A 15,411-nucleotide genomic window follows, 5' to 3' on the forward strand; every position below is an offset into this window, starting at 1 on the left:
AAGGAAAATCGTGCAGCATTTTTTTTTAATAGGGTGTGGAATAAATAAAGAGGGCGGGACATTGAAGCAGACAGTATGGCCGCAATTTTACCGGCACTCAGAGGGCGGGTTGGGAGGCGGGTCCGCTGTCAAAATCAAAAAGATTGACGGCGGGGTCGGTATCCCGCTGTCAACCCGCCTCCGTCTCAGTTTCCCAAGTCTCGGGTCTGTCATTCCTGAACAGACCCGACACCGAGCGGCGGGTCAGTCAATTTAGATAGTTAAAAGCTTGTTAAAAGGTAGTTAAGCAGGATTTTACCATGTACTTGCCATTTTACCAGCTTTTCCATGAGGTTCCCGGAGCGTGGCGATCCCGTCAGGCAAGTAGGTCGGGTGTTGTGTCAACATGGAATGATTTACTAACCTGACAGCTGCAAATGTTCTATGAAAGCTCCCATTTCATAGGTCTTCACTTTCCAAGGTTAGAAGCTGTTGCTTACTGCATTTGGAAGACAGATTGAGCTTTGTGCAGCTTGCAAGTGTTTGGAGCAAACTCTCTGTCCAGTGTTACCTCATTGGAACAACCTCTCTCACCATAGACAGATCGCTTCTGTCATCTCAACTTCACCTGCCATCTATTCCATCAGCATCGGTGCCCTTGAAAAAATCTCACCTTGGTGCTCAGAATCCCACCACAATCAGCCCCAACACCAGCATCACCGGGCACACCAGCAGCACCAACATCCACACCAGCCTTCTCCACAATCAACTGATGCTGCACTGGACACAGGGCATCATCACCAGTGCACATTGCTGCCTGGGACGCCAGTGATGGACTCACCATGTCCAGATTTACTTCACTTAACACTGTACACCCTGGCTGCCACATGATACACCAGGTTGGCACCACCCCACACCAGCATCATAAAGCATCCCCACAATGTCCAAGCCATTCCTTTCACACTCATCACCATTTGGGGGGAAGGGGGAACGTTATGTCTCACCATTCACTGGAACTCGCCAAGACAGTTCCAAAGGTGCACAGAAATCTGTCCAAGAAGGCAAAGTGTTGAAAGTAAAGATTTTAATGCTTGACAACATATTAACAGAAACTTTACACGAACATTGGCTAAAGCATACAAGTGCCTACCCTTGTGTGTTGTTAGTTTGATGATTGGACAAGGATGAAGGTGAGTGTGAGGGATGGCTAGTGAGATGGGGAAGTGATAATGTAGATAGAGAGGGATGGGTGGAGGTGCAAGGTAAGTTGGTGTAAGGATGTGCAGGAGTAGGATAGGGAAGGCAGAGTGATGGGGATGTGATGAGTGGCACAGGAGGATGAGGTTGAGTGTGGCTTTGCAGTAACATTTTGTGATCTACTGAGATCATTGAAAGGTTTGCACCACTGCAGCCAGGGACTCCTGACCACATCCCTGCTTGTGCCCTCCTGTGCAATATGCAACTAGGCTGCGATGGTGTCCTGGGGAGGTGTCTTTTGCCCATGGGAGGGGAAGAGAACCTCCCTGCATATGGAGGGAGTAATGGGAGAGCCTGGGCATAGCCGTGCACCTCTGTGCAGTGCTTGTCAGTGTTTGCAGCACCTCAATGCTGTAGAACACTGACAGCACAACTGTCAAGATGAATGTGGCCATGGTCCCTTTAAGGAAACCGGCTGATGGCACGTCATCAAATGATGTCATCAGACCCACTTCCTATTAATTGGCCGGGAACCTCGCAAGGCGGGCTTAACAAGTCCAATCAGCGTAAAATCATGTTGGAGGCCGGGATCTAGACAGATGTGGAGTCCCCACACGCCACGGACCCGCTGAGGTTGGAAAAGCCCAGCCCTATAAGTGGGTTCAAAAGGCAACTGGATGTGTTCCTGGAGAGAGAGGGGGGTTTGAGACATAGTGGTTAGATATGGATGAAACCAACAAAGGGCGGGATAGCTGGTTCTAATGGTCTTTTCCCGTTCCTAGTCATTCTTCTACTTGCATGGGTAGGATCATGATCACATGCACAGTAACTATTCACGGTAACCATTCACATAACACATTGTCTGCTGGCTGGGAAATTGAGTTCTGTGTGCAGATGGACAGTGCCCTTGGCCTGCCCCAGGTGAGATGGCAGGAGTGCTTTTATTTTTTTAAATTACCATTTATTTTTTATTTAAATATTTACTAGATTGGCAATTCTATTACCAACAGTGGTGATTAACCTACACCTAAAACAGATGATTTGGTCATTGCTGTTGGTGGGAGCTTGCTGTGCGCAAATTGGCTGTCGCTTTCCTACATTACAACAGTGACTACACTTCAAAAGCACTTAAAGCACTTTGGGATGCCCTGAGGCCATGAAAGGCAAGGTCTTTCCTTCACAGGGCAGGAAAGCCACTATCTTCAGCATATGGCTCAGTGTAATAAAACCTTTCCCTGAGATGAGCTGGCCAGCAATACAGTGTTGGGTTGTACTGAGTCGCCATGACTGGCGCACTTAATGCAGGCTGGCGGTGACATCTAGTGGCAGGAGTGGGGTACTGTGACAGAACGGCCCAACCTCACAGTTCCAGCCTACGTGGAGTATGATTACAGTATTATTCACATCTTAACTTCAAACACCATGTCTGTCTGATAAATAGCACAACACTGGAATTGAAGCTTCAGGTTGTGATACAACCTCTATTAGTCCAACCGACTGTTAGTTTATACGATACGTGCTGGTTGGGTTATTTTTATATTACATTACAACAGTATAATTGTAATGTATCCCACATTACAACAGTGACTACACTTCAAAAGTACTTCATTGGCTGTGAAGCGCTTTGGGACGTCCGGTGGTCGTGAAAGGTGCTGTAGAAATGCAAGTCTGTCTTTAATATTTGCAGGGAATGTCATTCCCTCATGACAGACAGCAGTGGATATACTGCGTAATGGCATGAGGGTATAAGGACAAGTTTGATTAAAAACCTCAGGTAGATCCAGTCACTTGAAATGTAGCGCCAGTGCCAGTGAGCATTCATTCACGGTGTTTGAGCTGCTAGTAAGTCCTGCAGGTGAAAGGCCAATATTCGGGCAGCGGCATTTAATCCCCTGTAAAATTCTGTTTTATATTCAAAAAGAATAGTTCTGAAGCTGTATAGTGAGTGTTTTTCCATTTCACATCTTGACAGAGTATATGATCACCATGTACGACACCAAAACTCGTGAACTTTACTGGAATGCTACCTACTACGACTATTCCGCTTCTTTATGCAATAAGAACACGGACTACAGTAAGTTTGGGGGGTTTTTTAATTTAAAAACTTTATAATTACTTTTTCAGGAAGTCACTGGCGGTTAAAATCTTTTGAACATTTTAATTTGAGTGCACTTCCTGCGCCAAGTTTCAGTTTCTCGTTTGCTGAGATCGCCGCGGGGAGGGTGAATTTGACGTGGTCTCCGTGTTTCTGATTTGTGCAGAGATGGCTCACTTTGCATCGACCGGGGACGGTTTGGTGGTGACTGTAGAGAAGGAGTCAGGTGACGTCCTTTGGATGCAGAACTACGGCTCCCCCGTGGTGGGGATGTTCATTTGGCAACAGGACAGCCTTCACCGGATACCTCACCTCAACGTTGCTATGGAAACTCTGCGGTACCTCACCTTTAACTCCCAAGACATCCGGATGGTAAAGTGGAAGTACCAGTTCCCGAAAGAGCCTTCTACCACAAAGACCCAGCTGATGTAAGTTGATCCTTTCTAAATCCCAACACATATTGGATGACGACTGGTTTTCATTACCAGCGCTGAAAGAAATATTATGGGATGCAAGGCAAAGGCTGCCAGAAAAATTGTGTCTTTTTAACAAGTTATTTACGCCTTAGTTTTTCTCTCTTTTTTTGCTTCCCTCTTGGTAATGCAGGGCAAATCAACAACTTGGCCACAGGGCTTCATCAGTGCCTGTCTGCACTGGCTGCCAGGAGGCACACACAAGTGCCTAGGAAGGCTGTGTTTCAGTTTTCCCTCCCAGCGGCAACAAGACTGAAATAGTGAACTCAGAGGGCAAGGGGAATCTAACCTGCAGCTCACCACTGATAGCATGCGTTAGTGCTCCAAACTAATATCACAGCTTTAGTAGAGGTACAGTTGAACTCCTCAGAGTTTACTTTCTAACTTGTGAAGCTGTATTTGAAACCGCCATTATAAGGCAAGGCTTTGTCTCTTCCAGCCACAGCTTTACAACGAACAATACAAACAATAACTTGCATTTATATAGCGCCTTTAATGTAGTGAAACGTCCCAAAGCACTTTACAGGAGCGTTATCAAACAAACATTGACATTGAGCCAAAGACGGAGATATTAAGAGGGGTGAATAAAAGCTTGGTCAAAGAGGCATGTTTGAAGGAGGGTCGTAGGGAGGAGAGGTGGAAAGACAGAGAGGTTTAGGGAGGGAATTCCAGAGCTTCGGGCCTTGACAGCTGAAGGCACAGCCGCCAATGATGAGGTGAAGGAAGTGGGGATGCACGAGAGGCCAGAGTTGGAGAAACGCAGAGTTGTCGGAGGGTTGTAGGATTCGAGGAGGTTACAGAGGGAGGGCCGAAGCCATGAAGAGATTTGAACATGTGGATGAGAATTTTACAATTGAGACATTAGTGGACTAGGAGCCAGTGTAGGTCAGCGAGCACAGGGGTGATGAGCAATGTTCCCCCTAATTCATTTTTGGGATGCGCGGCCCCGTTAAGGGGCTGCGCGGCTCATTCACGGTTTCGCACATGCGCATAATTTAACATTGGGAGAAGCCGGTTCTGGGCTGCATGGAACCGGCAGAGAGCTGCGCAGCTTGGAGTGAACGTTGGTGCTGAGTGAGCAGGGCTTTGTGTGAGTTAGAATACGGGCAGCAGAATTTTGGATGAGCTCCAAGTTTACGGAGGGTGGAACATGGGAGACCAGCCGGGCGGGATATAATAACTTCTATTAATTTTCCTAGTCATTGCAGTTCTTCCTAATTGTACAGTTCTGCAATTCCAGAATTCTGGAAAAGACGTATGTAATTGGGAGAAAGTATTCTCATTGATCCCCGCCTGAACTGCTTTGTTAATAACTTGATCACTGAGCTCACAGTGCTGCTCAGTGTACTTATTGTGCTTCGTGCTACAACCAGTGAGCCCCAATAATAATTGAAATCACTGCAGGTTTCCTTATTGTTTCTAATGTACACTGTTTAACTTTTATGTGGGAGTTTTGTTCTGTGCACTTGTCAACAACAGCTATCAGTGACCTCAATGCAGCATGAGAGTTAAAGCAGATAAATTCCATGACCAGTATTAGAATCTATCTCTCGTACAATGCATCAGCCGGGTTAATGAGTAGTGTTAACTGAAGTTATTATTTTAGTTTTTTGTTCATGAAAGTAATCGTGTGGCTGTATGTTTCTTCCAGTAATTAAACAGGCTATGTATTTTAATCCTCATCCTTTTGTTACAGACCCACACTTTATGTCGGGAAACATGCATCTGCCTTCTACGCCTCATCATCACTTGTCCATGAAGGTGTCGCTGTCGTGGTAAGTACACAGCTCTGTGAGGGCCAGCGCATTATCGTTGTGAAGTTACTTGCCCCAGGGTGGTAGGAAAGATGTCTGATCTGTATTAGCAGCACTGGAGGGAAACAGTGAGGCTCTGAAAAATGTATAAATGTCAACAGGGAACCTTAGCAAACCTTTTGTTTCTCAGAAGGATTGGGGAAAGCACTTGGGGCAGAAAGTACTTCCCTCACCTTTTATTGATTGACTCATCTTTAGAGAATGCTGCATGGAATTTGTTTTAATCTAAAAAAGATACTGAACTTCCTGCCGTTTTCCCAGCCTTGTGGAATCATCATCACCCGTGCTGACGGCCCCACGACCGATGATGTCACTGTGCAGGAGGCAGGCGCGTGCGAAAGAACTCCAAGCACTCACGTCAAATATCCACAGGGGAGTGTCCTGTCATCTGGTAACCTCAAGAACCACTGGCTGTTCATAGGTACGTGAATAACCTCCCAGCTGTTGTAATGACCAAGAAACTCATCATCTATGACCACAGAATCTTAATCAAAAAATAAAAATCATATGCCGGTCCACTGGCCCTCTCTGCTGCGATAATACATGAATTCTCTTGCACCGATAATTTCTGCACTCAGTGGGGGGAAAATTCAGTTGGTTTGCACCTCCCGTTAGCGCCTCGCCCGAGCGCTAATGGGGCGCAAAGCAACTAGCGCCCGGGCGAGGCGATGTTTGCGCCGCTCGCGAAAATAACTAGACATTTTGCGGCAGCGCTAAACTCTACCACCACGATCTCCTGCAACGCCCCGGTAGCGCCCCAGACCGGATATTGAGTGGTGCCCCCTGCCTTACCGCCTGCCACTAGCAACGACAGGTTGAGGGGAGCGCTTTGCAGTCAGGAAGGGACTGGGGGAGCGCTATTTAAAGGCGACCGCTTCCTGCCTTTTTTTGTTGGTGACATTTTTGCACCACGCATTCTGTGAGAGAGAGAGACTGCAGGAGAGATTCAACGCTGTGTGAAGGAGTTTTGGGTACTGAGCAGCACTTTGCAGGTTCATTTTGATTTGACCTTGTATTGATTTAGAAGAGACTGTGGGGGCTGCACTCTGAGCTCTTTCCCTGGGCCTCTCCATTGTTTTTTCCAGCAGATTTGATGTACAGGTCTCTCCAGGCCGAGATTCAAGGCTGCAATGAGCAGGGTGTGGATGGAGAGCAAGATCGACCCTCCCCTTTAAGAACTGGCCGGCGCCAGTGTGTCTGTGTTCCATTGCTGACTGACATCACATGAGCTTCACCAGCGCTCTGAGGTAGCGCCTCACTCCTCGGCGTTAGCGCCTTAAGAGAGGTGTGAAGCGCCTGATTTAGCGTTCCAATCACCTCCAGGGGCGATAAAAGCCAAGTTTGATGATAATTAGCGGCAGGCGCTAAACTTTGCGCACGGCCGATAATGGCACCCCAAACGGGGCGATACCGAATTTTTCCCCCAGTGAGTTCCCAATCTCACTTGGGCCATGTGAGAAAGGCGGTGAGCAGATGTGAGGTAATACCCTTGAAAGCAGGCAAATCAGAGAAGTGTCAGCCTGGGAGCTCAACTCCTGGTATGAGATTCCAACCTACAACCCTTCTGACCTAGAAACGAAAGTGCTACCAACTAACCCATGCTGGCACACTTTATTTAAGGTCTCCATTGAAATAGGAGTCAGTGCAATTTTATATGAATGCATTAGGTGTCACAGTGTCTTGGAATAGAGTAAAAGCAATGTGACAAGATTTAGGAGTAGGGGTGTTTGTGTTTAAGATGCTGTGTGATCTCCCCTTTTTAACATGGTTGGATTGCTGTCCCTTCTCACCTGAGAAAATACACTCTCCCCAGTCATGCTGAAAATATATGTTTGCGGTTATATAGCGCACATCACATTGTTGAAAAGTCACAGTGAATTGTTGTTGAAATGCAATGACTGTGAGTTGGGCACAGATCAGCCATGATCGAATTAAATGGCGGAGCAGGCTCGAGGGACTGAATGGCCTCCTCCTGTTCCTGTAAACTAGGTACATATACCTGCAGTCACCTGTGAAAATTGGCAGGCAGTGTGGGGGGGTGGGGGTGGGGGTGGCTTGTAGTTTCTGTGATGAGCAACTATCAGTTAAAACCTTACTTGCTCTGCTGTCTTGTACATTAAGCTTTAATTTGGAATAGTGGTAGAGAACCTTTTCATTGAACGAATCGAGCAGTCCATCTGATTTTTATTATTTAAAGGCCACCACGAGCTGCCACCGGTGGCACACACCACAATCCTCAGGGCGTTTCCAGAGCCACTGAAGAGGAATGATGAGGCTATCATCACTACGAAGACTAACACCAGGACTCTCGACGAAGTATGTTGCAAGCAATTCACTTTATTTTTATACGGTGATTTTTACCTGTCCCCCTTTTTTGCCTGTCATGCTGTGCGCTATCTCCGTATAAAGTTGGTGAGGGGCACCAGAGCTGCTTTAAACCCAGTCGCAAGGAAAGCACCTGGAATGATTCTGCGTGGTTTTCCCTCCCTCCCTGCAGTGACACAGCTACTGCTAGGGCTAGGACATTACAAGATTGAATTCATGCCCTCTCGCCTTGCGACACGTTGCTGCCTGATGCACTTCATTGGGCACAAATCTGCGCCTCCAGTTCCCATTCACATTGACTCTTGAAAACACTGAATTGTAATCCATAATCTGTGCTGAATATAACAAGCATTATTATAGAATAGAACAATAACAATAACCTGCATTTATATAGTGCCTTTAATGTAGTAAAAGGTCCCAAGAAGCTTCACAGGAGTGTTATCAAACAAAAATTGATCCCGAGCCACTTAAGGAGAAATTAGGACAGATGAGAGGTAGATTTTAAGGAGGGTATTAAAGGAGGAAAGAGAGGCGGAGAGGTTTAGGGAGGGAATTCCAGAGTTTAGGGCCTCGGTAGCTGAAAGCACGGCCGCCAACGGTGGAATGATTAAAATCGGGGATGCGCAAGAGGCCAGAATTGGAGGAGCGCAGAGATCTCGGAGGGTTGTAGGGCTGGAGGAGGTTACAGAGATAGGGAGGGGTGAGGCCATGAAGGGATTTGAAAACAAGGATGAGAATTTTAAAATGGAGGCGTTACTGGGAGCCAGTGTAGATCAGCGAGCACGGGGTGATGGGTGAACGGGACTTGGTGCGAGTTAGGACACGGGCAGCAGAGTTTTGGATGAGCGCAAGTTTATGGAGGGTGGAATGTGGGAGGCCGGCCAGGAGAGCGTTGGAATAGTCAAGTCTAAAGGTAGCAAAGTCATGTTTGAGGCATAGAAGACACCTGGACATTAGAAAAGGCTCCAAGATAGTTGCTACAATTTGGGCTTTCTCTTGCTGTTTTTTATTCATGCTCACTGCAACAGCTTCCGTAGGCAGGCCCATGCCTTCTATGAACTAAAACCTAACTTTGTGCCTGAAGTGATTTGGATAGCTTACTTCAGGGTTAACCATCGTACCTTGAACTGCTGGGATACACATTAGATATAGTTTGGGGTACCCACTCTTTACTTATGACCTCTCTGATAGGTGGAAAAAAACAAAGTCAACAGACTATATATTTCAGGCTAAACTACAAATTATATTTATTGGAAGATCTAAATTTATATAGAAGCATATATAATTTTTTTTACTGAACTAAACAACTTCTTGCCTTTCCTTAAGTTTATGATGCAGACTGACCAGATGCAATCAAAAACACTTGACAAAAGTTATCGGACGGACAGTGAAGTGGAGCAGGAGACTGCAACAGAGATTGTGCCTGAATTGGGAAACCAGGATATCCTTACTGTGACCATATTCACTGTGCTAATAGGAGGCTGGGTGATGTTTCTAATTATGTATCTAAAAGTAAGTGTTATTCTGAGTATGCAGAGCCTCATGTTGTGCACCATTAACCTGGTGTTACAGTGACACCGCTCCCCTGCTCCCCTCCATTAGCTTGGTGTTACAGTGACCCCCAGCTCCCCTTCATTAACCTGGTGCTATAGTGAGACTGATCTGAAGCTCTACTACTCTTGCTAACCTTGAGCTATAATGTTATGTCCTTGTTTAGTCTGGCGGGATGGGAAAAGGATTCAGAGTTTGAACTTTTTTTATGGTGAGCATTTACCTCCGGAATCAATCTGTCTACACTCTGATGTACTGTTCTGAACGTTTCCCTGGCTGCTTTGAATCACCACTCTCATCCTTTCTGTGGCAGCAGATGCAGCAGCCCCCACCCTCCGTCGACCAGCTCAGGACAGAATCTCCAGAATTCTCAGAAGAGGCAGCTCAGGTCTCCCAAAGAGAAGCCCGGGTGGGACCCAACTCCCCAGCTCAGGACAGCAGCAACCAGTCCTCCGAGCAGCCTCCCGGCTACAGTTTGCACAACGGCACTGCCTGTTACGATGGAATAGTGGCTGGTTAGTATTTGAGCTTCTCTGCGTCAGTTTAGAAATTTGGTTTCTTTTCTTTCAACATCACAAAAACAGATTATCTGGTCGTTATCATGTTGCTGTTTGTGGGAGCTTGCTGTGCGCAGATTGGCTGCCGTGTTTCCTACATTACAGCAGTGACTACACTTCAAAAGTAATTCATTGACTGTAAAGCGCTTTGGGACGTCCTGAGGTCATGAAAGGCGCTATAGAAATGCAAGTCTTTTTTAATTTGGAAAAAGATTCAAGCAACAGAGTGTAACGTACCATCCCATTGAGGGTGAAAAATCAGCAACTCCTGGAAATGTAGTGGTGAACACTGGGTGGAGGGGCAGGCCTCCAGTGGGTGAACACTGGGTGGAGGGGCAGGCCTCCAGTGGGTGAACACTGGGTGGAGGGGCAGGCCTCCAGTGGGTGAACACTGGGTGGAGGGGCAGGCCACCAGTGGGTGAACACTGGGTGGAGGGGCAGGCCTCCAGTGGGTGAACACTGGGTGGAGGGGCAGGCCTCCAGTGGGTGAACACTGGGTGGAGGGGCAGGCCTCCAGTGCTGGAACACTGGGTGGAGGGGCAGGCCTCCAGTGGGTGAACACTGGGTGGAGGGGCCAGCCTCCAGTGGGTGAACACTGGGTGGAGGGGCAGGCCTCCAGTGGGTGAACACTGGGTGGAGGGGCAGGCCTCCAGTGCTGGAACACTGGGTGGAGGGGCAGGCCTCCAGTGGGTGAACACTGGGTGGAGGGGCAGGCCTCCAGTGCTGGAACACTGGGTGGAGGGGCAGGCTTCCAGTGGGTGAACACTGGGTGGAGGGGCAGGCCTCCAGTGGGTGAACACTGGGTGGAGGGGCAGGCCTCCAGTGGGTGAACACTGGGTGGAGGGGCAGGCCTCCAGTGGGTGAACACTGGGTGGAGGGGCAGGCCTCCAGTGGGTGAACACTGGGTGGAGGGGCAGGCCTCCAGTGGGTGAACACTGGGTGGAGGGGCAGGCCTCCAGTGGGTGAACACTGGGTGGAGGGGCAGGCCTCCAGTGGGTGAACACTGGGTGGAGGGGCAGGCCTCCAGTGGGTGAACACTGGGTGGAGGGGCAGGCCTCCAGTGGGTGAACACCGGGTGGAGGGGCAGGCCTCCAGTGGGTGAACACTGGGTGGAGGGGCAGGCCTCCAGTGGGTGAACACCGGGTGGAGGGGCAGGCCTCCAGTGGGTGAACACTGGGTAGAGGGGCAGGCCTCCAGTGGGTGAACACCGGGTGGAGGGGCAGGCCTCCAGTGGGTGAACACTGGGCGGAGGGGCAGGCCTCCAGTGGGTGAACACCGGGTGGAGGGGCAGGCCTCCAGTGGGTGAACACCGGGTGGAGGGGCAGGCCTCCAGTGGGTGAACACTGGGTGGAGGGGCAGGCCTCCAGTGGGTACCTAGAAATGACTCTTTGTGCGATTAGAGATTAAATGCCTCTTTTCTTTTGTCTTTCTTTCTTTAATTATGTCATCACTAGACACCATCCCAGACATTGGAAATTCAGGAGTGTGTTCCAGCCTGATTCTCTCTCTGATTTAATCAATTCTTGTTTAATTTATTTTACCTTGCTGCCTCCCCATTGACAGACACTATAGGAGCTGATTTTCAACATCAGCGGGGCAGAAAGCTGGCGGTAGAGGATGGACCGATTGTCCTATACCTCGCCTGAAATCAGGCACGATGTAGTGGCAGCCCATCCACTACCGCCAGTTTTGGGAGTTTGCCTTGTGGGTGAATCTTGACGTAGCAGAGTTATATCGTGATACACCCCTTCGTAATTCCTTCTTTGTTTCATCTGAGGATGTTCAGCACTTGTTTAACTGATCAGGAATATAGGTCTACATAAAGAGCCCTACCAGGTATGAGCATAGTCAGTTCTAACTGCGCGGCCTTCAGAGTATTTACCCCATACACCAGGGGTTCAGTGGGAAATGGGAGAGTTTTTTTCTCCTACTTTCTGGCATCTTTCCTAAAATGTACCCCTACATTTCACGGAATGTGCTGCTCGCCCCCCTCTCAACGCAGTGTTTCATTCTGTCTCTCTTTTCCAAGTCTCTAATTACTTAAACATTAAAAAAAATCCTCTGATGTGTTATTTTGCTTTTATCTCACAGACTGATTACAATTCCCCTTTATAGCAAACCGTTCCACTGATCTGTTCTTCGGTGCTTAAGCGAGCAGCTCAGATCTCGATGATGAACTAAAAATAGGTTGAATTGTGCTCCCTCCTTTTGCACCTTCCCCAAAAATATTTGTAATAATGAGCTTCGACTGACAAATGGTGCTGCTGATGTTCGAGAGGTTAATGGAGTTCTGCCTTCCCTTCGCTCTAGATACTGGAACCAACTTGGTTACAATCGGCAAGATTTCCTTCAATCCAAAAGATGTGCTCGGTCATGGAGCCGAGGGAACATTTGTATTCCGGTAAGGCGGGGGAAACCCTGGGTGAAAGGTCATCCTGTTTACAGCCAGTAATAGAGTGGATCGGAAAACATCACAGCTGCTGTTGAGAAAGTGGCCCGCATGCCAGTATCAAAGATGGACCCCCTGGTTGCCGTGAACTCCACCACCGAGTGCTGGGATATGCTCTGATGCATCGCTTCAGATGCTGAGCGGAGGCTGAATTTTTCCCCCACTCGGAGTGAGGGAGAATCACTCCCAGGCCGTTCCCCTGCACCTCCTTACAGGCAGTTCCATAAAATAACATTGGTGGAGGTTTGGGAGGGAACATGGGAACAGGAGGAGGCCATTCAGCCTCTCGAGCCTGTTCCGCCGTTGAATTTAAATCATGACTGATTTATATCTTAACTCCATTTACCCGCCTTGGTTCCATAACCCTGAATACCCTTGCCAAACAAAAACCTACCAATCTCAGTTTTGAAACTTTCAATTGCCTCCCAGCCTCAACAGCTTTTTCTGGGAGAGAGTTCCAGATTTCCACTACCCTTTGTGTGAAGAAGTGCTTCCTGACATTAATGTATCAGGTGTAGACCCTTTGTCCGAGATGAAATGCAGGGTTTCAGCTTGAAACATTTACCTGCCTTTTCTCTCTCAGACTCACACAGGCCTGCTGTGCATCTCCAGCATTTTCTATTTTTTAATTTCTGATTTACAAGTTTGTTTTTTACCTCTCAACTTTGCAGTAAGTCTCCATTTTACCCTCTCTGTAAACTTGAGGTCATCCAAAAGTCTGCTGCCCGTGTCCTAACTCGCACCAAGTCCTGTTCACCCACCACCTGTGTGCTCGCTGACCTACATTGGCTTCCAATAAAGCAACGCCTCAATTTAAAAATTCTCATCCTTGTTTTCAAATCCCTCCATGGCCTCGCCCCTCCCTATATTCGTAGCCCCACAACCCTCCGAGATCCCTGCGCTCCTCCGATTCTGCCCTCTTGAGCAGCCCCAATTTTAATCGCTCCATCATTGGTGGCCGTGCCTTCAGCTGCCTGGGCCCTAAGCTCTGGAATCCCCTCCCTAACCCTCCCCGTCTCTCTATCTCTCTTTCCTGCTTGAAGACCCTCCTTAAAACCTGCCTCATCTGCCCTAATATCTCCTTGTGTGGCTCGGTGTCACCTTTTGTTTGATAACGGTCCTGTGAAGCGCCTTGGGACGTTGTACTGCGTTAAAGGTGCTGCATAAATGCAAGTGATTTCCTATTCCCATCCCAGGGGCAGCTTTGACGACCGCAATGTTGCTGTGAAAAGGATCCTCCCCGAGTGTTTCAATTTTGCCGACCGTGAAGTTCAGCTCCTTCGCGAATCTGATGAGCACCCCAATGTCATTCGCTATTTCTGCACCGAAAGGGACAAGCAGTTCTACTATATCGCCATCGAGCTGTGCGCTGCCACACTGCAGGAGGTGAGTCAGAAGCAGTCTGTATAATGATTTAGTGTTTCTTCTTAAATAACAACAGAAAATGCTGGAAACACTCAGCAGGCCAGGCAGCATCCTTGGAGAGAGAAACAGAGTTAACGTTTCAGGTCTGGGACCCTTCATCAGAACTGGAAAAGGTTAGAGATGTAACAGATATTAAGCAGGTGCAGAGACAGGGGCGGGTGGTTTAGGAGGGGAGGAAGGAATTGAAAGAACATCCTGTGAAAATGTTGCAAATGGGAATGGCAAAAATCACACAGCATGAAAAATGGGGGCCGGGATTATTATCTGAAATTGTTGAACTCGATATTGTGTCCAGAGGGCTGTAAAGTGCCCAATCGAAAGATGAGGTGCTGTTCCTCGAGCTTACGCTGAGCTTCATTGGAACAGTGCAAGAGGCCGAGGACTGAGCGATCAGAGCGGGAGTGGAGCAGAGAATTAAAGTGACAGGCGACCGGAAGCTCAGGGTCACCCTTATGGACTGAACGGAGGTGTTCCGCAAAGCGGTCGCCCAATCTGCGTTTGGTCTCCCCAATGTAGAGGAGACCGCATCGTGAGCAGTGAATACAGTATACTGGATTGCAAGAAGTACAAGTAAATCACTGTTTCACCTGGAAGGGGTGTTTGGGGCCCTGGACAGTGGGAAGGGAAGAGGTAAAAGGGCAGGTGTTGCATCTCCTGCGCTTGCACGGGAAGGAGCCGGGCGAAGGAGAAGGGCTGTTAGGGGTGTCTCTGCACCTGCTTAATACCTGTTACATCTGCAGCTTTTTCCAGTTCTGATGAAGGGTGCCAGACCTGAAACATTAACTCTGTTTCTCTCTCTCCACGGATGCTGCCTGGCCTGCTGAGTATTTCCAGCATTTTCTGTTGTTATTTCAGATTTCCAGCATCCGCAGTATTTTGCTATTGTATTAGTGTTACTCTCCAGCAAAGGGTACAACCTCACTTAGTTGAGCAGTCCGTTCTCCTTGGAGACTTTGAAGTGACCTCCCAGTTGACGATGCCGAGATTATGAAGGAGGCTGGTGGTGTTGATCTGGGCAAATTGTTCACTTTGCTGAAGGGTTCAAATGCCAGGGGAAGCACGTTCGAAATCAGGAAATTAGGGGGTAAGCAGGAATCCAAGCCTTCTTTTCTCACACAAAGGGTAATAGAGTTCTTGACGTAAGAAAACTACTAGGCACTTGGTCTAAGCATTAAACAAAGCTTTAATCAACTGTTTTACAACATGGAGGTCTAGTTGTGTCCTTCACTAGTTCCTGTTAAGAATGTCCCTGCGCAAGCTGGGTCCGTGCCCGAGTATTTATACTCTCCCTGGACAGCCCCACCCGCAGGCTGCTCAGTATTATTTCATAAGTCTTTCTTTCATGAATGACTGATTCATGTCAGTTCTGAAATCTGTTACCAGTGAGGAACAGTAAAGCAGATGGTATAACCGGTTCAGCAAGCAGCTGGATTTGCTTCTGATGAACGAATGGATTAAGGGATAAGGTGAGAATCTGTGTAAGTAGGGTTGCACACAAGGAATAAATACTGTGTATCTATAGTCCTTGTATAATAATTGTGCTTGG

The 15,411-nt window shown here is 48.1% G+C and overlaps 1 protein-coding gene across 3 annotated transcripts in view; it reads left to right on the top strand.

Moving 5' to 3' along the window:
* The window catches only part of ern2 (endoplasmic reticulum to nucleus signaling 2), an 81,126-nt gene that overhangs the window by 45,324 nt on the left and 20,391 nt on the right, over positions 1-15,411 (top strand). For 2 of the 3 annotated variants that reach the window (XM_086000081.1, XM_086000083.1), the window contains 9 exons: positions 3,149-3,250; positions 3,438-3,699; positions 5,441-5,519; positions 5,820-5,979; positions 7,756-7,874; positions 9,210-9,395; positions 9,748-9,949; positions 12,302-12,392; positions 13,637-13,826. In XM_086000081.1, the coding sequence (XP_085856207.1) occupies positions 3,149-3,250; positions 3,438-3,699; positions 5,441-5,519; positions 5,820-5,979; positions 7,756-7,874; positions 9,210-9,395; positions 9,748-9,949; positions 12,302-12,392; positions 13,637-13,826 (1,391 nt within the window). The remainder of the gene's footprint in view (positions 1-3,148; positions 3,251-3,437; positions 3,700-5,440; positions 5,520-5,819; positions 5,980-7,755; positions 7,875-9,209; positions 9,396-9,747; positions 9,950-12,301; positions 12,393-13,636; positions 13,827-15,411) is intronic. The other variant, XM_086000082.1, reaches the window with a different exon arrangement.

Source organism: Somniosus microcephalus, chromosome 11, assembly GCF_052327205.1.
Source record: "Somniosus microcephalus isolate GS21.2 chromosome 11, FLI_Smic_1.0, whole genome shotgun sequence".
NCBI classification, from domain to species: domain Eukaryota; kingdom Metazoa; phylum Chordata; class Chondrichthyes; order Squaliformes; family Somniosidae; genus Somniosus; species Somniosus microcephalus.